The sequence below is a fragment of the Strix uralensis genome, chromosome 3, assembly GCF_047716275.1.
Source record: "Strix uralensis isolate ZFMK-TIS-50842 chromosome 3, bStrUra1, whole genome shotgun sequence".
Classification (NCBI taxonomy): Eukaryota; Metazoa; Chordata; class Aves; order Strigiformes; family Strigidae; genus Strix; species Strix uralensis.
In genome coordinates this window covers 58,773,309-58,795,673 of record NC_133974.1, presented here as the reverse complement: position 1 = coordinate 58,795,673, position 22,365 = coordinate 58,773,309, and the positions used below count along the sequence as shown (strand labels likewise).

The 22,365-nt window shown below is 35.4% G+C and overlaps 1 protein-coding gene across 6 annotated transcripts in view; it reads left to right on the top strand.

Moving 5' to 3' along the window:
- TRDN (triadin) overlaps positions 1-22,365 on the top strand; it is a 244,482-nt gene that overhangs the window by 209,991 nt on the left and 12,126 nt on the right. For 2 of the 6 annotated variants that reach the window (XM_074862417.1, XM_074862415.1), the window contains exons 31-37: positions 3,345-3,389; positions 5,481-5,498; positions 7,250-7,297; positions 8,133-8,153; positions 13,132-13,167; positions 13,357-13,401; positions 14,392-14,439. In XM_074862417.1, the coding sequence (XP_074718518.1) occupies positions 3,345-3,389; positions 5,481-5,498; positions 7,250-7,297; positions 8,133-8,153; positions 13,132-13,167; positions 13,357-13,401; positions 14,392-14,439 (261 nt within the window). The remainder of the gene's footprint in view (positions 1-3,344; positions 3,390-5,480; positions 5,499-7,249; positions 7,298-8,132; positions 8,154-13,131; positions 13,168-13,356; positions 13,402-14,391; positions 14,440-22,365) is intronic. The other 4 variants (XM_074862418.1, XM_074862414.1, XM_074862419.1 and 1 more) reach the window with 3 other exon arrangements.

The following is a 22,365-nucleotide window of genomic DNA, read 5'->3' as shown; positions in this document are numbered from 1 at the left end:
TTTGTGTATGTGTGTGAGAGCAAGTAAAGCAAGAGAATTCATTCCTGATGTAATTCTTCTGAAACTGCCTGCAATACACAGAGAAATGTTTACTGCTTTATATTTTTCCATTTAAATTAGATACACCAGGGAAAAAATGAATATTAATGCTTGTAGTGCTGCAAAACTAGAGCTCTGCAGAGGTTTCATTTTCTCTAATGAAATATTTCAGAACTTTAAACTTTGGGCTTAATAAAAATCAGAACAAAATCTGAATTTTTTTTAAATATTCCCAAAAAATTATTTTGGACTTTTTTTTTTTTCCCAGACTCCTCATGATATATTAAACAAAAAGTACAGGAGAAATTAGAAATATCACATCTGTTCTTGACAAAATACTATGTATTGCCCTCATGAGATTTTTTTTTTCACTGCTTTTCTTCATACTGAATCTGGTGAACAGAAATGATTTTGTGAAGCTTCCTGATGTTTTGAAGTATGTTCCCTCATAGAGAGTGTTCTCCTTAAGTTTTGATAATCTACTCCTTCCATTTCCCTTCTGGTTACAACCAATGGCTAGAAACTTAGAGAAAAAGCCGTAGTCACCTCCTGGAGATCTGCCAGGAAACATATCAGGGTGTTCTCCAGTGGAATCAGCAGATCAATACTTGCTGTGTGATTAGATTGCAGAATAGGTAGCTGTATGAATAACAAAGAATTACTGTATTTATTCCCAGATGAATGCAAGTCCACAGTCCTGTTCAAGACACTCTGTTTTCAGGAATGAATTAATTCTGAAAAGAAATCCCTCCCATATCTTTAAACGGATCAAACATGTCATCCACTCACAGACTTACTTGATCGACTCCTAGAGTTACAGAGCAAACATTGCTGTAAATTCTCACCAGAATTAGAAAGGTAAAAATATCTTTAGTGTTCAAAAGATCAGGAATAATATTCAAAGTAAGAGAAGTTCCAAACCTTTTGAGCTTTACTTGTCATTAATCCAGTGGATGGTACAGGACCTATGTTTAAAGTCAGCATGCTGGGTTTTTTTCTGTATTGGTACGTGGAAAACTTAATACCTTAATCTAAATTAATGAAATGCACTGTTATATGCTAAAGGTCATCTAAGAGCAGAAAGAGGATAATTTATCTCAACAAGTTGCATCTTCAAGCTGCTGGTTGTGCTGTAAAAAAAATTCTAGCTTCACAGACAGCCATGAAATGGAGATGAGATTTTTTTAATTCACTGCTTTCATAAGAAGCTGACAATAACAATAGCTGAGTAAGGGGGGGGAAAAAAGCCCTAACTTAATACAACTGAAGAGAAATTAAATCGCCACCTACAAGATGACAACTGAAAAGCATAGCAATGCAGGGCTATATTTTATTTCCAAAGAATAGAAAAGATCAGTAACCATGGAGCTTTATCCCTCCCTGTATTTTCCCCCATCAGTACTGATTTTCTTTCAGAAACAAAATTTTAAAAAAAACAGACCAAACAAACAAAACCCAAACTACAATTGCTGTATGCTTCTTGTCCACACTTGCACCGTAACTTTGCTGAATGCTGCTGTGTTACGAATGAGAAACATGGTCTGTGCAACAATGAAGCTGTTTCTCCATCTATTGATATATGATAAATGTCTTTTTAGGCCTCGCTGGCAAGTGTACACCTCTGGGAATGTCAGAGACCCAAGTTAATAAGAAACCAACACAGAGAAGATGAGCTTGCTCTCTACCCTCAGAAAAAACATTCTCTGGAAGTTACATGCTACGTTCAAAGGAAATGTCATGTCTGTTGAGACCACTCAACAGTCAGCTCTTCTAAATACTGTACTATCCACTTATTTAGTCAGAGTGCAGATTAGGATTTAGCATCCAAATTTGGACATTTGGGTTCTGGAGAAATAGCCCCCAAAAAAGAGCAGCAGTTCTTGAGGTTGACTGAGTGCACATAGGTAGAGTGATGAGTAAAGCAAAGATCTCATAACTCACAGGTGGTTCTAGCTACCCATCCCCTTCCCAGTACCTCCCTCCATCATCTCATTTAAGAACAAGTTTTACCACCAGGTTGGGAACGTCACTCATATTCAGGAGCCAAGCAGCTTTGCGCATGCACAGATGAGGGAGGTTTTCTAGCCAACTAGTCCTCAGATGAGTTGAATGACTTCAGGGGAAAAGACATCCCTGCTGCTCCACCCAGCTGTTGTCAGTTTCAGTCTGATGCCTCACAGAAGTCTTGGGGAAAAGGAAGGGGCCAGAGGCATGTGACTGTAAACTGCTTTCATCAGCAAGAGGAAGGGGAAATATATTCTGAAGTCATCTTAAACATATTTAAAAAGAAAGGTAGCGATGTGAGTTGAAAGGTAGGAGTTGGGAAAGATGTTTGAATTCAGGTATGGAAAGAGAAAATGGGAGTAGAAGAAAGGATCATGAAAGGATCAGAAAAGGTGAAGTTCAAGTCAACCAAACTGGGCAGAGTAGAGATCTGAAAACACACATCACAATTCTCACCTGACTGGGCCATTGGGCAGTTAAGACAAAGCCCACCTGATCAGAAAGCGTAGTCCTACCTGTGCCTCTTCCTGAAGCTTCATCTACAAGCCTACTTGGAGGAGAGTCAGCTCAGGTCTGGTGGATGATGTCAACATGGGTCCACATCATCTGAGAATTGTGCTGAGCAAAGCCACAGGCAGCTCAAGAGCATGTGAATTGGCAGCTTTTCTCATGAAATTAGCAGAAGTTCAGAGTTGCTCTAAGGTTTTGTGACAGATATCCAGCTGAGTCTAGGTAAACTTGTTCAGCAGCAGGTGGCATGAATCATCATTCAGGCTGGCACTGTCCTATGTGGATGTGCCTCTGGTGTTAGCATGTACTTAGGGATCTCAGTACCTTTCTTGTTTTCGGAGTGTAGACATAAGTGGATACGTCTGTGCATATTTGTGATTAGGCAGTATCTAAGCAGAAGTTCTCAGCATTATATAATACCAAACTGTTGAATTTAGACGCTTAGGAAGGTGATGTTCACAAAGTTATAATTGTCATATTGTTAGAATACAGATTCCACCTGAATGCCTGCCTGAAAGACACCAGATAGGTGGCTGTTTCCTGGTGGCTGAGACATTAGGCCCAGTAGTTTATTTTTTCCATGGAGTTTGATCTCACCATACAGTCAGAACTCATAATGCATTCATGCTGTTTTACAGTACTACAATGTGATGGTGATGCTAAAGACATACATCTATTTTGTCGTTGTGAACTATATGTATAATATCACATATAGACATATTCTTCCAGTTATATGCACCTATGCTAACACAGTGTGAATTTCTAATTTTAATGCTGCTTTCACAATACAGAGGAGAAAATTAAACAACAAAAGACAACTCCCACTGAGAAGTCAGGTAGGAACAAGTCATTCTCTCCTGATTTATGGGGGGATGGGGGAGAGGGGGTGTTAAACGCTATTCGGTACACATCTAGCTTAGTACATTTGCATTGCAATCATTTTTTTTACAGTATTTTGAAATATGTGACTGATAACACTTTCTTTGAGCAAATCCAGCAGAATGGCAATTGCAGATATCATTCTAAGAACAGTCTTTCCAATGACAAAGCCAGGTCAAGACATTTCAGCTCTTGGGCTGCTTGTTCCAGCCTCTCTGCCAGAGCTGGGCTAATAAAATGAGGTGTAGATGTAAATCAGGTCTCTGAAATGATCCCAAATTTCCTTGTAAGGTGCTGCTGTTTGTTTTTTTCAACCTCAGATCTTTCGAGCAACTGAATTTACAGCACAGAGACCAGTGCCCAAGTAGGGAGTGATGCAGGAGGATGAATCATCAGGTGGATTAGGAACTTACATGAGTCTTAAACTGGGGAAAATGTTTTTGAAATTTCTCATGGGGAAAATGTTTTTGAAACTAATCTTTAAGTCTTTGGGTCTTTTCTATGATTTAGAACTTGTAGGTTTTGTAATAATAATGCTGACAAAAAAAATTCAAGCAATATTGACTGTTACAGAAGCCCTGAAGGGTCACCCAAGGAATTAGAACATTCTCATCATCACTGACAGTCAACACAAAGCTGTTTTGAAGGATTTTTCTAGATATCAACCTCTTGATTTCTACTGGGGATAGTGTTGAGCCAAACATAAATTGAAAGATTGCCAAATCTTGGACAATGATGCCAACAATGGATTTTCATTTGATATGATGGTGATGATGATGATGAATATTTTCAATAAATGCTATTTTGCTTTAAGCTGAATGGTGCAGATTACTACCTCATTTTTATTCTTATTCCGTATATGCCTTTTCTTCTCTGCAGTAGCAGAATAGATGTTGTGCAGAATAGTATGGTTCTGTCTCTAATTGTGAACGTTCATATAACTTATGAATTTATATTGCTTTGTGTAAGAACTCTAACGATAATCTATCATTTTACTATGAAGTGATGTTTTACAGCACTCTGTTTATCCAATAAAAATACTGGTTTGCTAATTTTTATCTGATCATGATCATAAACTGCTGTAGCTTGTTCAAAACCATATAAATTATATTTCTGTTAATAGAATTAGAGAAATTACTGTAAAATACTTCAATATATTTCTAACCTGAATGTTAAATGAGTTAGCAATTACTGATAGGCAAACAAGTCTGGAGAAGGAAGAAATGACATCTTTGAATTTATAGGATTTTCATACTTAAATTCACAATTTTGTTTTTAGAATCAGCTGTTTCACTCTTAGGTTGTGAGCAAAATCTAGAAGGCACTAACTGTGGTTTAGCAGTGGTTGAAAACAAAACTGCCAGAAATATCATGACTTTACTACTTTTTGTAAGATTTGTTAGAGTCATGTACTTGCCAAGCCTTTTTCCTGTTTGATGGAACCAAACTGAAAATGCAGTATTTCGAGTTGGCCAATTTAACAAAAGCCACTACAGAAATAGCTTGTAAGTTTTCAGATCAATACCTTTTGAGCTTGAAACAGGCAACTTCAAACAGTGGGTAAGTCATTCTATCTTTCTTTAACAAGCATTTTATAATTATATTAATTAGTTTCTGGAGATGACTAGTGCTCTCCTGACTAAAAGCATAGACCAGTGTGTTCTCAATGTTGCAAATCAGTTGAATCCCACCCAAAATTTCCAATCATCTGTTGACTGGTTTGGACCTACTTCTAATTTACACTGTTACACAGGGAGAAATGGTTCTGGAATACATAAATGTGTTACTGTGCTAAATGACAGGATACTGCATTATTTCAACAAAAGCTGATAGCTAGTGGGAGTTGCAAAGGTCTAAACATGTTAGACCCTACCTGCATTTTAGGGGCCTGAATGCTGTACATCTTTACGTGAGTGGGGGAAGCTTAAAACAAGTGAGAACTGATTGCTATAAAAATATCTGAATGCTAAAAAGGAAAAATAAAAAAGTAGAACCTCTTTTCTCTTTATATCTAAAGATTTCAATTTACCTTCTTTTGTCTTCTGTAGTCCAGGCAAAGACAGCAAGTACGTGGTACCTACCTTGATCAGAAAAATTCCTGTAAAATAGCTGGATATGTGTGGCTTTTTTGATTTTAACATATGGAAACTCTCCCTTAGCAGCTTCTAGTTGTTGCTTAAAATTATAGTTTCTTTATCACCATGCCTTCCATTACTTTCATTTAACATACTGTCTCATTGCTATTTAAAAGTCCATTTGACATAACCGGTTACTTCAGTACAGGAGTCAACGCGTTCTATGCTTCCCATATCACAGGTCTAAAAAAAAAAAAAATAAACAGCAGTGACAAGCTTTTTAAAAATCATTGTTAACAATTAGTTGGATTGAATAAATATTCCTGCTGAATTAAAAAGAGAAAAAGAAAGACACCATCACATTTTCTTCCTAATCATATATTATTTTAGTGTAACTGTAGCTAGATTTTTTTCTCAGTCAAAAAGAACTGAATAAGGAGTCCATAAATTAACTTACCACGCAGCCTGCTTGTTAAATTTCTATATCTTTTTCATACCTTCAACATGCAAGGTAAACTGCAAAAGTAAAAAAAAAAAAAAAATCAGTTAAGTTCCCAAACATTGCCATGCTTAAAAACAGCCCAGATATGGGAAAAATATCACTCTTCACTACCACCAGTTTTAATTCACATCTCATAAAACCATTTCCCATTTGAAATTCCCTATCATATCTTCATCTTGGCATTTCCTGACATATATCTTCACCTGAAATCACAGTTGCTAGGAGTTTAATTATTCATCTAAGTAGCAGAAGGGCTGAGGCACATTGCCCTTTTTTTCAGGGGCTACTCACATTTTCAGCATTTTCCACTTTAGAGCCCACATTTGTGTCCTTGTTGCTCAAAAAGTAACTGGTGCACAGTTTTTTTAGCTGTGGGAAACATCACCTGGAAACAAGACCAGCATAGCTGTCCATTGATTCCTCAGCTCTAAAATGTATTGTGGGCCCTATTTGCATGTGTTTGGCATAGCTGCTACTATGCTATGAGATCCATGGTGTAGGGTTTTTTAAATTCCTTTTAAGCAGGTGTGACTTTTGTATAAATGATGTAGTGCTAGAACTTGTTTTTGAAAAAAAAACTTCTTCATCCTCTCCATTTCCAGCAACCTAACATACATTCTCATTTTTTCCAGTAATAATTATGAAAAAGAAAGGAGAGAGGGGAAAAAAGAGAAAAAAAAAAAATGCATTGCCAACCAAGCAGTGCTACTTCTCTACTTTTCCACACTTAGATATAATTTGTTTATATAGAATAGGATGTGTTTGAGACTGTGAAGTCAGCTCAAGTATGTCTGAATCAACAACATAAAGGTTGACTGAATGGTTGCTGAGTTTGCTCTGTACTCTCCTTTCAAATAACAAAAATGGAGAGTAGATACAAATTACATTTCAGAAATTGAGGGGAGCCCCTATTAATGGACTTCTTCCTTAAGATACATGCATAACTCTTATTAACATTAATAATAGCTATATGTGTGGAGCTAAGTGCAGTACTACTGAACTTGTGCTATTGTACTACTGCTATTTTGTGGCAGATCCCTCAGTGGATAATCTGTTAGTAACTAGTCATCTGTCTTTTTGGCAAAATAACAGCATGAAGCAAGAGAAGATAAATGTTTATTCCTGAAAAAGATACATGCAATCCTTCTTAGTTAAAAAAACAAACACATAAACAAACAAAAAACATACAAAATGTAACTTCGAAAAATGGCAATTTTGTTGTGCTGTTTCTTTTATCTAGAGCATGAAGCAGTCAGACATGAAAAAAATGTTCCACCTACAAAACCAGGTAAGCACTCCTGCATTTTATGCATTCATTAATATTTAAACTGTCATTTAAAGAAATTGCAAAATACAATTACATATGACAAATGTCAAAATCATGGCCCTGTGATCTATTTTGCTCTATAGAATGGCCTTGACATGTCATACAGTATGCATTTGCAATTCCAGTTGTCATTTTCTGAAGATATATATATCAAAGGTCAAATTTCTGCTTCTGTAATTCCACTATGTCAAAGAAGTTATGCCAGCCAAGAATTTGAACCATTTCTGAAAGTGCTTGCTTTAAATGGCTTCATTTTGCTAATTATTTGTGGGTGTCTGCCATTTATTTGAACTTCACAGTCTTCATGTATGAGTCAACTTCTCAGGACCAGCAATAGTTTAATTTTTGTCCGTAGCAGGTATTATGCAATATTATATTCAGATCATGACCTGGCACTCACTATCCATCATCTATGATAAATGTCTCTGCATATCATAGCTCCTATACAGCCTCACTGGCAAGAGACAGAGCAAAATTACCTCAAGTATAGGAAGCATCACTGTGAAGCAATCACCATGGGTTTAAAAAATGTCTTCTCTATGCCTCTCTGTGAAAGGAAGTAAGTGAAGAATTAAAATTCTTATTGTTAGTATTCTTCATCCTTAACTCTAGCACAGCAATTATCATGTGTAGATGAGAACATCCCTACTATTATTATCCATTATTAGATTGTTATTACTATGAGATTATTAAAAATTATGTTTTGATAAATAGAACAAATAAAGCCATTCTCCACTATAACAGCATTATGCTGCACCTGACCTGACCATTTTTCTTTCCTCTTTTTACTTCTCAGTCAAACTGAAAAACACTGCAAGTACGTGTCATGTCTTGTTTCCTATAGAATATAAACCTTCTTTTCAGATGCATGTTGTGTCAATTTGCATTTTTGCAATTTTGTCACGTTAGATAATGCTATTTTCTCGTTTATACTACAGATACTCTTGTACTTTGTCTGCATATTAACAGCTGAACAGTCTAAAACTAAGTACATTTATAATTTAATAATGTGAAGCTGCAACATTCAAACTCTGTTTACAATTTTTACTTTTTATAAAAATAAAGTAAATTGTGCTAGCAGTATAATTGATGCTCTGGTGATTTTAGATGAGTGTAGACACATGATTTATCTTTATGCAAATATTTGTTTATTAAAAATACCAAAATGGCATACAGCATAACTGAATTAGACAACTTTTTCATTACTTCTTTTACCATTTCAAAATTACTTCTTTCATTAATTCACTAAGCACGTTCTTGGCCTTGTTTCAATACACTTTTTTTTTTCCTACTTTAATAAAAAGCTAAATTAAATTAAAGAAGAGGAAGGAGTATTTCCCTTTTAGATGAGTTTTAAGGAGTATTCAGGGAGAATTTCTTACATAACAAAGACTTCCAGACATTGGATAAAGTCCTTGTTAAGGCCACTAAGACTTCTGAATAGATAAAGACTGGGATCTATGCTTATTGTGGCAAGTCATTACACATTACATACTGCAAATCATGATCAGACAACAACCAGAAGGACAGTGTTTACATTGCATGCTTTGAGTTGTGAAAAAGTTGAAGCATGGACTTTCACATATGAATTTGTTGTAACCTCTTTATCACAGGATTTCTGTTTTCTTTTTTGTACTGTGCCTGGCATATCAAGACCAAACCATGTGTTATTCTGATGCAAAGTAATCTCCAAAGAGTATCTAAAACCAGGGCCAAGCCCCATGAGGCACAGACCTCTTCCTGCTCCAGGTCATAAGCTGACAAGGCAAGGCAAACTGATTCCATTGAGCTTCCTAAGTCTCCTATGTTAGGTGCCTGAAGTTAAACAAGATGAATACCCCTCTTAAACACCCGTCAGAAGACACAGTGCTATTCTGAACTCCAGCTCCAAAGGGAAAGGGGGAACACAAAGCATCTGAAATATGCCAACACTGGAGGATCTCCTGCAGTCCTGAATTGCAGTGTTCAGTTTTCAAGTTAGCATTTCAAAATTATTACTTCCTGTGAAGCTATTGGTGGATTTTTTCCATTTTTGCCAGTATTTTCAGTAAATTTTCCTCTATTTGATTCCATTATTCAGATTTGTTCAGTTTTGTATTCACTGGATCTGTTCACTGACAATTTATGTATTCTGCTCTGATTTATCTGAGAGAATGTTTTCTCTACTATGCTATCTCTACTATATCTTTACTATTAGAGGCCCATCAGAGATTTAAGTGACTAATTCCTCATGCTTTCCACAGTAAGGATCACTGTCTACAATGCTTTTTTATCAGAAGCTATATTACCCTGGCATATTGTGAATATAAGGAACAGCCAAGATATTTTCCCCTGACCTTTGCAGAGGGATGTTTGTACCACATTCTTGAGCTTATATCCTGTTGCTTGAAATCGTTATAAAGGTTAATACTGCCTTTAGAAAAAGAAAAGGAAAAAAAAAAACAGTAAAAAACATACCTATGATGTGATCATATACAAAAGTAATTCTGTTTACAAGGCCTATTTTGAGCTAACCATCCTTTGAATAGATCAAGCTCAAGATTTTAAGCACCAGAGCTATCTATTTTAAATTACTTTTTTCCGCTCAAAGAAGAACACTTAGTTGGATCACTGCCTTCTTTATTTCTAGAGCTCTATATAGCTTTGCTTCATATATTTCTCAGCCAGGTGTACAGTATATTTGTCATAACATGGACATAGCTATCATGTAATTCAGTATGAGATGTAGCCATGGACACAAAATACACACTGATTTTGGAGTTCAGGTCTAGTAGGAATATAAAATAAATCCATACATTTATCCTGGGCTGAATTTATTCACACCCCATGCAGTCTTACTGTAAAAGTAAATGGGCTTTAAATCAGTAGAGAGATTGTATCATTAAGTGAATGACAGGTTATAAACAGAAATACAAGACTGAATTTGAAAAGTCCAAAATTATCAACAAATACATTTTTACAGTAACTTGCTATGTGAATTACCGTGCAATTATAAAAGCGATTAGTAAACTATCTTATTTCTCACTATTTCTGTTTTAGCATGAGGAGGGTCTTTGGCAGCAATTGATCCTATATCAAATTTCAACGTGTAATGAAACTCAAAATTTACTCCCTGCATACTGAATAAAGACTTTCAAATTGTGAGAAGTTACCTTGAACAGAGGACAAAACTGGTGACATATCTTACTCATGCAAGAAGTAATACAAAACCGCATTTTGCAATCAAGAGGAAGATATTTTAAGAAAAACCTCAGCATTGCTCAAAGTCTATTCCCATTTAGTTCTATAATGAAAGTCCCATGATAGGAATAAAGTGTTTCCCAAAACCCCCAGAGTAAGTGAAATTTTGTTGACACATTGCGAGGAGAAAATGGTCCTTATGTTATATACACCAGAGGGTCAAACTAAGTACTCTTCAGGTCAACAGTCTTCCAGTACCTCGTTATCTAAGGGAATCCATCATTAATCCTAAATTAGGATATATGCATATAACGGCAAGTCCAGATGCCTCAGTCAACCTCTCAGTTAAGGAGTGAGAGCATGAACCCGTTTCCCAGATTTAGTGCCTCAGAAAAGTCTTTTTTTTTTCCCTTCTGAAAATGAGAACAGGTGTTAATCCATGGATCACAATGCAGTAGTAATGCATAAGCTTTCAGCAACTATGCGCATGATCATAAGCAGAAAAATAAATATTAAAGGACTTATGCATGTTAGCATTTAACAGCAGCAAAACTGGCCTTTGCTGAATGCCTGTGATGCCTAAGTGTTGAGCACTGACATTTATGAGTCTCCTTATGAATGAAGACCTGAATGAAAGTTTCCTGGGATGTATTACTGAAAATCATGCTTCATTGCTCCATCTTCCTGTTGAAAAACTGACTGAAACATTTTCACCTTGGTGTGAGCTGTAGAACCTCATGTTCATCTGAAGTCCAAACTCATCATGAAGAAACTACAGAGTTAATCCAATCAAAGGAGACCCTGAAATGTTTTGTGAACATATTCCTTTTTTCTCTAGCTCTAGGTTCAAGGAATAAAGGTTTTGCTTGGCTAGTGAGGTTATTCTGTTTCTTTAAAATTGTGTTCAAAATAAACCCAGGACTAATGAAGTAGTGATGGGTAAAAAATTCTTGGATTCTAAACCACAGTTTAATTAATTCCTTTGATTTAAAAAGAGTAATGATGGTTTACACCAGGAATTTTTATCCCATTGAATTGATCAATTTTCATTAATTATTATGGATATTGTAATAGCACAGGAATACATGCTTCTTTTGTGCTAGGTGCTGTGCAAAAATGTAGCCAAAATTTTTCCAGATCTCAAGAGTTTTTATTCTTAAAAGGCAAGGCAAACTGATAATGCAGGAGAAATAGTTATACGAGGGTGAGTGCCAACTATTCAAGGTTTTTGGTTGGGATGTGTGGATGATAAGAAAAGAGAGGTAACAATTAAACTGAATACATCTTTTGGAAAATAGCATAGTCAGCTATAACCTTGAATGCACATTAAAAAATAAGTCCAAATATTTGCTTGTGTACATGTTCATTGTTAAGTCACCATCCTTTTTAAATGAATATCTTGCAGAAAAGTTGCAGATGAAAGATAAGATATATTTAAATGGTTACTTGCCTTGAAAAAAACATCATACTGAACCTCATATTCTTTTCCTCTTCATTTCTGGTTATTTTCCTGAAGAGCCAACAGGTAAAATCCCAACAGCGGGTAAATACTACATTTCTCTGGTATGTCTTATGGGAAGAGTTAATGAACATACCAGTGTTGAGTAATACAAATTTTTCATCAACAACGTACAATGCTAATGTAAACCAGCATTGTTAAACTGACAGCATTGAAGCTATGCAGTTCTCTGCTGAAGACTGTTCTGATCCGTGGATTATGATATTTTCACTGTTCATCCTCTGCAGTTTCTTTTGGTGAGCTAGACACAGGTGATCAGCACCGAGGAAGCTGGTGTTAATCAGATAACACGTGCACCAGAAGACATTCAACAAAGAGTTATTACAACTGGTTGGGTGACATGAAGTGAAAATGAACAATTCAAAGTCATCCTGCCAGTTTTCTGCTGTGGTCAACAAGGAATACTAAAATGGGCTCAAACGCCTGAAGCAATACACCTTACTTAATTTCAGTCTGCCTTGTTGAATGGAGTCACAGACCAAACGTCTGTGTTTGCAGGCTGGTGAAAAGGATGCTGAAAAGAAAAAAAACACATGTTCTAAGTGAATGTACAATTAGGGAAAAATAAACTAAATAAAATAAATCAGAACCTACTTCTGCAGGACTTCAGAATGGTCGTATTTGGTGGTTTTAAAGGTCCATCTAGCTCCATATCCTGTTCTTTTTTTATTGTTTATTTGTTTCAGATGATTGAGATTGCTCACAGAAAGAGAGTAAGAAGAAGGCAACAGGCAGAGGGATCCTTCCCTGATGCATTTTAGCCACCAATAATCAGACACTTCTGATAGTAGTTAGGGAATTACAGAATTCTAGTGCTTCAAGCCTTTATCAGCAGTTTCCAAACTACTCTGCAACCAGCAATATTCAAATAATTTCCTACGACTGTTCAGAAAGCCCAGAACTGCTACTGCCACTAAGGGTAGCAGCCACTGTGGTAATATTAGATACACTGCATACATGCCATGAGACACATTTACCACAGTTATTATTCCAGGGAAATTACTAGGGAGATCAGCTTTGTGCAATGTACTTATTGAAAGAGCCCCATATTTCTGATGCCTGTCACTTAATGCTGTTTCCTTGTAAATCTTTCTAGCCATGAAAAAGACAAAGACAGCTAAAGAAAAAGAAGGTAGGAATTTACGCTGCATGTGCATATATATGTAGAAGATCACAATAAAAATAGTATGAGATTACAATTTTACATGTATTGTTATTTGAAACAACCCCTAAATGATCTGTGTTAATTTTCAAAGACTTTTACTTGAAAACTCTAGGTAATACTTAGCAACCCTGAACTCTGATACTTTTTCCTTGCTAGAAAAACCAGTTGAGAAGAAACATCTGAAGGATGAAAAAACCAAAGGTAATAAAGGGATGAAAATCTCTGCAAACAGCAATGAAAATGCAAATGTTAGGTTTTTTTCATGGGATTGGAAAGAGGAGCTTTTTTAGTCTTTCTAAATATGTGCAAGTAAGCCAAAACTACGAAATTGTGCATAAATCCACAGTAATTGAATGTCTGATGGCTCCTTTGCATGCAAGTATCAAGGATTACATCAGCGCATCCAATCTGGCTGCGGCAGTGCCTTGCCTGTGTCCCTCCCTGGCTGGTACAGCATTAATCTGTCTGCAGGGTCCTCCAGTGTTGTATCCACAGACTAGTAGGATTAGTAGTTCCCAATTAGTCTGCTGTTATGCTCCCTAGTGAGGTAGTGCAAAGTTCATCTCCATAGCTTGTGTGATGATTTAGATCACCAGCTGCATATTGTAGAATAACTACATTGGTAACAAGAAGTGGTTTTGACACATAGGATAGACTTTGTGGTCACCTATATTCTCACTAGCCTGTTGTACATAACACTGCCTGATCATTTCCCTATGCAGACAGAGAAGCGATTTCTCCTTTCAGTGGTTTCATCCTTTCCATACGCAGACAGAGAAGTGGTTTCTCCTATACCTCTGAAGATAATTAATAGTAATAAGTTGCTTTAATTTATTAAGTTAGTGGTCTAAGACATAAATATCTCCTCTGCATCGGTTAAAGACAATGACTTGCATATAAACATTGTATATTGAAGTCCTGGAACCTCAAAGGATAACGGTTAGTTAGTTGTACTGGTTCAAGTTGCTAAACTAGCATCTAGAAGCAGTTTGATTCTATGGTTTTACTAGACATGAAATTTCTATGTTGAAATAATTCATGAGGAAAGTCACACTTAAAAATAAAACTGTTTTATAGAGATTCCTATCTGTGAGTTGATTCCAGGAAACTAGTATATTTCTTACTGAAATGTATTTAAACATTTTTGCCTGAAACTGAAGATTAATTTATCATCTATGTTTTGTTCTTTAGGAGTCCCGCCAATAAAAGAAGCTCCACGACATCACAACCTGACATCAGGTACATGATTTTCCTTTACTGTAAAGAAACTTGGTTTTCCTTTCCAAATTTCACTTTTTCTTTTTCAGTTCTTGGCTGTGGTTTTTGATTTTTTTTTAAAGGAGATTACACTTGCAATCTTTTCACATCTCTCATTCAAGTCTAGGGGACAAGATGTGAGGCAAGCCAAGTAAATCAAATTCATAAACATCTTCCCCGTGGAGAATGATTTGCTCAAATGGTATTCCTTTACCACCTTCCTAAATTTATAAACATATATTCAGCTCATTCCATTATAAACCAAGTAGCCTGTAATTAATTTGGTAGTGCATTATTTAAAACAAACATATGCTCCTCATTGAAAATCTGTTTCATAACAAAACCACATAAGAAGAAACTTGTTCAGTTTCTTTTCTCTCACATTAATAAATATTGCCTCCCATCACAGTGTGCCCTCTGCCCCAACCCCCTGCAAAAAAAGGTGAATAAATGTCTTAGAAAGAAATCTCACTGCATTGTGTTATTGGTTATCTCCATGTTTTTCCTAGTTTACAATAAAAATAAAAATATGTTCCAGATTCTTCACTAGTATAATTTAATCCCTGTGATGTCAGTGGAACTGCACTGATTCATGACAGATAAGGATCAAAGTCTTTAATCTCACCTGTGAGGTGTAACTGGTTTACACAGAAAAGAGGAACTAAATATTAGTATGAATTCTCCCAGTGCAACTTTGTTGTCTTAAACTACTGAGGAAAGAAGTTCACCTCTAGTTATCCAGACTATTTTGTTGTATATGTCTTTTTTATCTCTTTTACTGTAAGTAGAATGCTTTAGAGTCCTATGTACATGATATAAACTGTGTAACGTATGTGTAGTTATATGTATCTATGTATTTAGAAATATCTATTTATCCATATGTATAAACTTAAAGTATTTGAAAAATAATAAAAAAGGTAGCTAGGTATAAAACAATTACAGAATGATCTGACATCAAGGAAGAGAAAATGCAAATTAAATGCTAAGATCAAGCATCCAAATGTTAGCATGTGTATTTGTATGAAAATATTTGCACACATGGCTCACAACACTGTTGTATAAGGACAACTACATAAAAGAATAGCTTAACTTTATTTTTCCATCTTTTTTTTTTTTTTAATCAGGAGTACGGACTTAAAAAGTCAGATATAGAGTTTAATTCTTCTTAATGATTCTGTTGTTATATGATAGATACAGAGGTAGAATCTATGCTAACAAAAAGTTACTATTTTATTAATATAGAATTCATACAGATCAAGTAGCGCTAATCTTAATAAATAACCAGTAAGGTAAACCAAAGATTTTGTCAGGAGATAAAAGAATTATCTTATGGTGCAAAAATCCAAATTCAGTGTAAAACAGGAATGTACTAAAATTTGTCTACCAGTTGTCTTTCTTCTGCACCCCACACTCCTGCAAAGTTTACAGCATTCAAAAACTGTGTTACTGTGGCTTTCATTTACAGTAATTGTTATGACTGGTGAATTTAATTGTACATTATCATTGTGCAGTTATTCTTGACTGGATATTTTCCAGATCATAAGCAGCTCTGTGCAAACCATTGTTCATAACTAGCTTTGCAAACAGAACTTACTATGTAAGTATTTTCAAACTATTCTTTTTCCACTGAAAAGGATAACTTAATTTTCAGACAATGGATGAAAGATTTTCAGAACATCAAAGTGATTTCTCTTTATGAATGTTGTTCTTTGTTATTTGCTCAAATTGAGAATTTAAAAGTTGAGACCAAATCCTAGGTCTTGAGTTAGAACTTGATAGCTTCTGTCTGTTCTGTTTGCAGATGAAGCCAGTGCATTTTCCCCAGTGCACTGAATACTAATACTTTTTGCTGATAAATGGAAGTAGAAAAGGATTTGCACATTTTGAGCTAATCTAAAATTGTAAATAGTAAATCTTTTTTCAGCTTTCAAAAGCTGAATGGAGTAGATTCACTTGTTCTTAGATTTTGATCAGAGTCCTTCAACCTTTCCCTGATATTAAAAAGCAATCAGATAAAGAAAACTAAGCAATTAAATAAGCTGTATATATCCTCAATTTTAGAATGCTCCACATTTAAACAGAATTTTAAGCAGTACTCTATCTTTCATAAACAATCATATGTGCAGTAGACACTACATTTCACTCTCTTGTAGAGCTGCAAGCAATTACTTAGAATTCTTTCCCCTTCTTTCTCCTGTCCTAAATGTCAAAATTGACACCTATACCCAGACTGAAATTTACCCAAACGAAAAAGATGGGAATTCTTAGAAATTCTTTTTTTTTCTTCTATCTTATAATAAATGTATTTGCAAGCACACAGGAGCAGGTTTTCTAACTCTTGCATTATAAATTCAACTCTGTGGTGAGGACTATCTACCATACCCTTTATATGAACAGCTTTTATAAGTCCTAGTTTGTTTCAAGGATTATGCCAAAGTACGAAAATCTAAATTAATCAGAAGTTGATTATGCTTAATGTAATTACCTTGGAACTCATGGCTGAAAACTCAGGAAACAATGTGTGTTGCTTTTGTCATACAGTTAGTTGAACAGGTTGATGTTTTTATTGTGCTGTTATCTAAGCTCACAGATGTGCAAATGTGGCAGAAACAAAGAGAAGCTGTGATGGAAGAGCATGAAAAGTGAGAAATAGTGAGATTAATACTAATGTAATTCATCCATCTACCCACATACGTTATTAGAGGTTTAAAACTTTCTTGAACATGGGAACTTCTTTACTTACTGTCTAGTCAAAGTTGTACCTCTAGGAAAAGTAAAATTATCATTAAGCAGAGTTGGAACACAGTTTATATGAACATATTATGCTAGCACTTTTATGAAAAAAAGTATTTCTCAGCTAGATTTTTCCTCTGCTGCTGCAGTGAGAGAGCGCAATACAGGTTCTCAGATGTTTTCTAGCATAAAGAGGAATCATTTAATCATGTTATCAGCAAAAGATATGCAATGGCACATAAAAACACATAAAAACATCAGCAACTCTAGTAGACAAATTCATTACATGTCTGTATTAGCACATGGTGATTGGTTTATTACTGTAAGGTTGTTTTATTGCTTTGCACTTTCTGTCTTCCTGTAATATATTTTCCAATGTAAAGATGATTTCCAAATCTGCAAAAGCAGAACATTCTATTTAATGTGAGATTTGAAATGAGAGCCATTTGAGAGACCATCAAGGATGTATCCTCAATGCTAAGGGAAAATAAACTTGTCAGCAGTACAATGTATAAGATTTTTTTCTGTGGATCATTATTTTGAAAGAGAATGAGACCATTCTATTTTTTTCCTTTGTTCTGAAGCATTTGAAGTCTTTGAAGGAAAATATGATGTTTTTCATTATTTTGAAGCTGCAGTTTTTGTCTATTTCCTTAGGCACAAAGATATTGGTACTGTTCTATAAAACAGAAGCATTGAACAATATTGAAAATAATGCATTATATTCAAAAGAGAAGGCAAGAACTTCATCAGTGCAGGACAAGTAGCTCTCATCTATAGATAGGTGATGAGCTACAGATACTATATTTTCTACTGTCCTTGCCACCCAGTCTGTGTATCTCAGGTACATGATGGTTCTGGTATTCTGTCAGCAGCTTCTTCCAGAACTTCACCTGCATAAACTCCTACTCCTGAAGCTGACCATTTGAATGTGACTAGATCAAAGAAGCTGAACAAATGTTGAGGAGAAAAGATGTGATGTCCTTTCCTGAAATAGAAATATAGATTAAGGAAGGGGCCATTAACTGTAACAGCTGTGTCTCTGAAAGTAATAATGAAAACAGTAATAGCATTCTTGAAATAATTTATATTAAAGATTCTTCATTTTTTTTCTCACCAGAATTCAGCAATGTTGTATTTTGTGGACGTAATAAGTGTGCCATTGGCTGGAAATTAATAGAAGGAACTGGCACTCTGAGAAGTTTCAAAAAATTTTTACCAGATCTGTGCTCATTCACTTACAAGACCTGTGTCTATGCAGGATATTCTCATTAAGATTTTCCAGGGTGCTCATTGCTCTGCAGTACAAGTGTTCAGTGTGAGAGCAGGATGAGCTGTGTACTAAGACTGCTTGCAAGAGAGCCTGTGTAGAACAGTCTCCATTCTGTGGATACACACGGATGTCTCAATATTTCATGTTTGTTAGAATTGTGAGGATGAAGGTTGAGTGGTCATTTATCAAGAACTAAGATGACATTGATTTAATTTAGTTTAACCTATTTTGAAATTGAATTGATGAAAATTTCACTGAGGCTGCTTTGATTCTGAATTAGTGTCCACAAAACACTTCTATATGGCCTAATTAATCCATTTTTAAAGTTAACTTGAATTAATCTTCCTGATTTTTCCTATATAGGAAAGCCATATAAGGGGGAAATGTCAACCATATTGTGGTAGCTACGTAAAATGAAATCTTTATGGTCTGGTCTGAAGCTGATTAAATGTCACTGGAAAACTTCTTACAGATTGCAATAAGTTTTGAAAATCAAAATTTGTAAATACACACCACAAATGAGAACAATACATAAGGTTTTATGTTAATTATAAACTTATAGATAGCCTCTCAGCATAATGACATTGTAATCTAAATTATGAATTACAGACATTCTATTTAAATTCCCAAAGCGTAAGTTTTATCTTTTGTAACAAAGAACTTCATGGGGAAAATCTAGAAGCACTTTGGCTTCTGGCTGTGACTTCTACAGAGGAGATCTATCCCTAGGTCTAAACTAACCTCCTCTATTACCTTTGGCTATATTTGGTAATAAGAGATACATCCTGAAGGTTAACAAGCAGAGAGAGTCCTTGCCAAACAACAGTGATAACCACTGTTAAAAATATAAGGTCAGACCCAAAACATTATTTTAGATTTTAATGTCCCAAACAGTCTGTCAAAGAGATTCCATAAAGCTTAAGGTTTCTGCATCAATAAGGCACCTTCCCATGCAAGCACATAGTTTTTTGGCCCCTACATCCCTGTTTTTGAAACAGGGAAAACTGCTGGCCTAGTGCCCAGTTTCTACAAATAGTTCATTAGGATCCAGAAACTTGATTAACAATTCCTGTCTGCCAGACATGCTTTAGTACAACTAACGCATCAGCAAAATCAGGCCCTTGACAAAATGCAGCTGTAAGTACTTTGCTTTGAAAATGGTGGTGACGGTGATATTTTCTCTATATCTGTTGTAGTCATTGTGTACTCTCCAAGGGATTTAGCTGACACTCTTTCAGAGCCCTCCTCACCTGGAGAGACTCAACTTTATACCTTCTACTTCCCAGGAGGGCACTAGTTACAGAATAATATGGCTGCCTGTTCCTCTTAATTTGCACAATTCCAGATCCATTAATGCAAGACTCATTTGTACTGGAGGTTAATAGACATGATTTATATTTTTGATATAAAAGTCTGTTTCTGCTTCAGAAACCTCTTTATGTATAACGCTTCAAACTGATACCAGGTAAAATTTAGAACTAGTTCTGGTCTAATTCTTATACTATCAGGCATGTCTAGTTATGTATGTAGCTAGCTCTTGTGGCTCATGCACATGTATAGCACTGAGTTTAATATCTGAAGAGCTTTGCAGGCCATAATGAAGGGATATTTCCTGTCATCATTGGAGAGCTGGTTTGTAAACCTGACTTCAAATGTAGGTGCTCTCATTCAACCTAAATCTTGTTCAAGGTGTCTGAAGTACACTCTAAATCTTGGTCCACAAACATTATTAGACCTTTCCCATACATGTGATAATGTGCCCTCTGAGCTTGGAATGGTTGTTTACATCAAAATGGAGCAAGCATAATTCTACCAGGGAATACAATAAGGGAAAACTCAGAGTCCAGAGAGAAATCCCAGAAATAAAGAAGGATCTTTTGCAAAAAGATGAGTTGGAGGATGAACAAAAGTTGACAGTGAACAAAGTAATCAAAAACTGGGGTTTTTTACAATTAATTCATTAACTGATTACTTCTCATGTTAAGCCTAAAAATTATTTACCTAGCAAATTATTAGACAAACACCTATATTTTCTATAAATGTAGGTATGAATCGGCCTAACTAAACAACATATGAGGGTCGCAGCCTATGGAAAAAAACCACTATGAAAAAATACATTATTTAGCGTGCTGGTTTAGATCCAGTAATGAGAATCTGAATGGCCTAACTTTGCAAAATTAATCCAATTAGTAATGCTATTTATGACTGTTGGACAACGATTTCATTCCCTTACTCTTAATTGGGTCAAAACATGTTGCTAAAATTAAACTAAGTGGCTCCAAGCATTTATAAATATATAATAAAATTGTGACAAGTCAAATAAAAAAATATATATATATATATCTTAGTATAAGTCTCTGGATGATTTCGCCACAAATGAACTATCAATATTTACTATTTTAATGCTTCTCATTGTTAAGTTGGTTTTGCCCTTTATTTTTACTATCTTCTTAAATCACACTGCAAGTAAAGAGAAGTACATATTACGTATTTCCATGACATATCTTGTAGAAGCAAAGTTCTATACAAAATGTAATTCTTCAATAGTTTTCTGAGTCAGACATTATTTATATTTGTTTCGGATAAATGGCCATTTCTTCAAATCCCTCTTGAACTTTAGGAAAATAATTCCTCTAATGTTCCTTCTCTTCTAATGGGAACATTTCTTAGAGGACAGAGCAACTGTCTTACTTTTTTATCAACAAAGATTTTGGTTTTAAACATTTACCAGCTGTAAAACAGGCATCCTGATGTTGGAGTGAGTTCATGTTTCCAGGTTATCATCAGTATGTGATGATAATCCAGTGGACAAATCATAATTATGTGATGCAATTCTTAGTGAGACCAGAACTGACAGAAGATGCTGTGAAATACTTTAAAGAAGTCTGCTTATTGAGCTTCTACAGTTTCTTTCTGGTTTTCCTTTTTCCTAGAACTGTGCAAATTCAAGGTGAGGAAGACATTCTAATTTAGCTTCATTTTTCGTTGTAAAGTAGCACACAGGCACAGACCCAATCCTCCTTATCATGAGCACTTAAATAGGAGCATATTTGCACAAGTTCCATGGTCAATGAGAGACAAACTTCTCCAATGGATTGGTCATCCCTTCAAAATCTGAATTGTCTCATAGCATTATGTCATGTGGCTAGAAGCTAAATCCAGTGTCTGATGTTAAGCAGGATGAATTTGAGTCTATCAGGGTTTGTCAGTAGTATAGTTCAAGCACTGCCTTTCCTGACTTTTTATTGTCATAAAAAAGTGCTACCACTCCCAGCAAAAAAGTTCTCACTAGCGAAGATAAATGTGTACACATAATGCTACACACATCCAAAAAGACCCCTTTATTTAATAAAGATTTCAGTTAGAATGATAACCAAAATGAAGAAAGCACTTGTACCGTTCAAACACCAGCTTCACTTTCATTAATTGCTTAACTGCCTTATCACTCACTGTTCTCCTCCTCTTCTCTCCTCTCTCTCCTCCTCCGCTCTCCTTGCCTCCTCTCTCCATCCCATGCCTTCACAGCTGAAAAAATATCTGGTATTTACTTGCAGTTATTTGGTATCTACTCTTGTTAACATAGTAAGATCCCTGATTGGTTTTACCTTATTCTTCAGTTTTATATTTTTTGTGTGTGCATAAATGTGTTTGTATGTCAAGTTTGAGCCAATCTTTTAGTGGCTGACAGTTCATTAGAAACTGATTTTAATGCAGTATGTTGTAATTACATTAGTTGAACATGCTGGCCACAGGAATGAGTCACCAGAGGCCATGTCACATCAGCATGCCTAAGGTACATGATCAGCACACAGTGCATCAAGACTCTGTTTATTGAGCAGTAGCAACAAAACCCAATTCCATATTACTGCCCACCAAATACCACTGTAGTCTCATGTAATTAA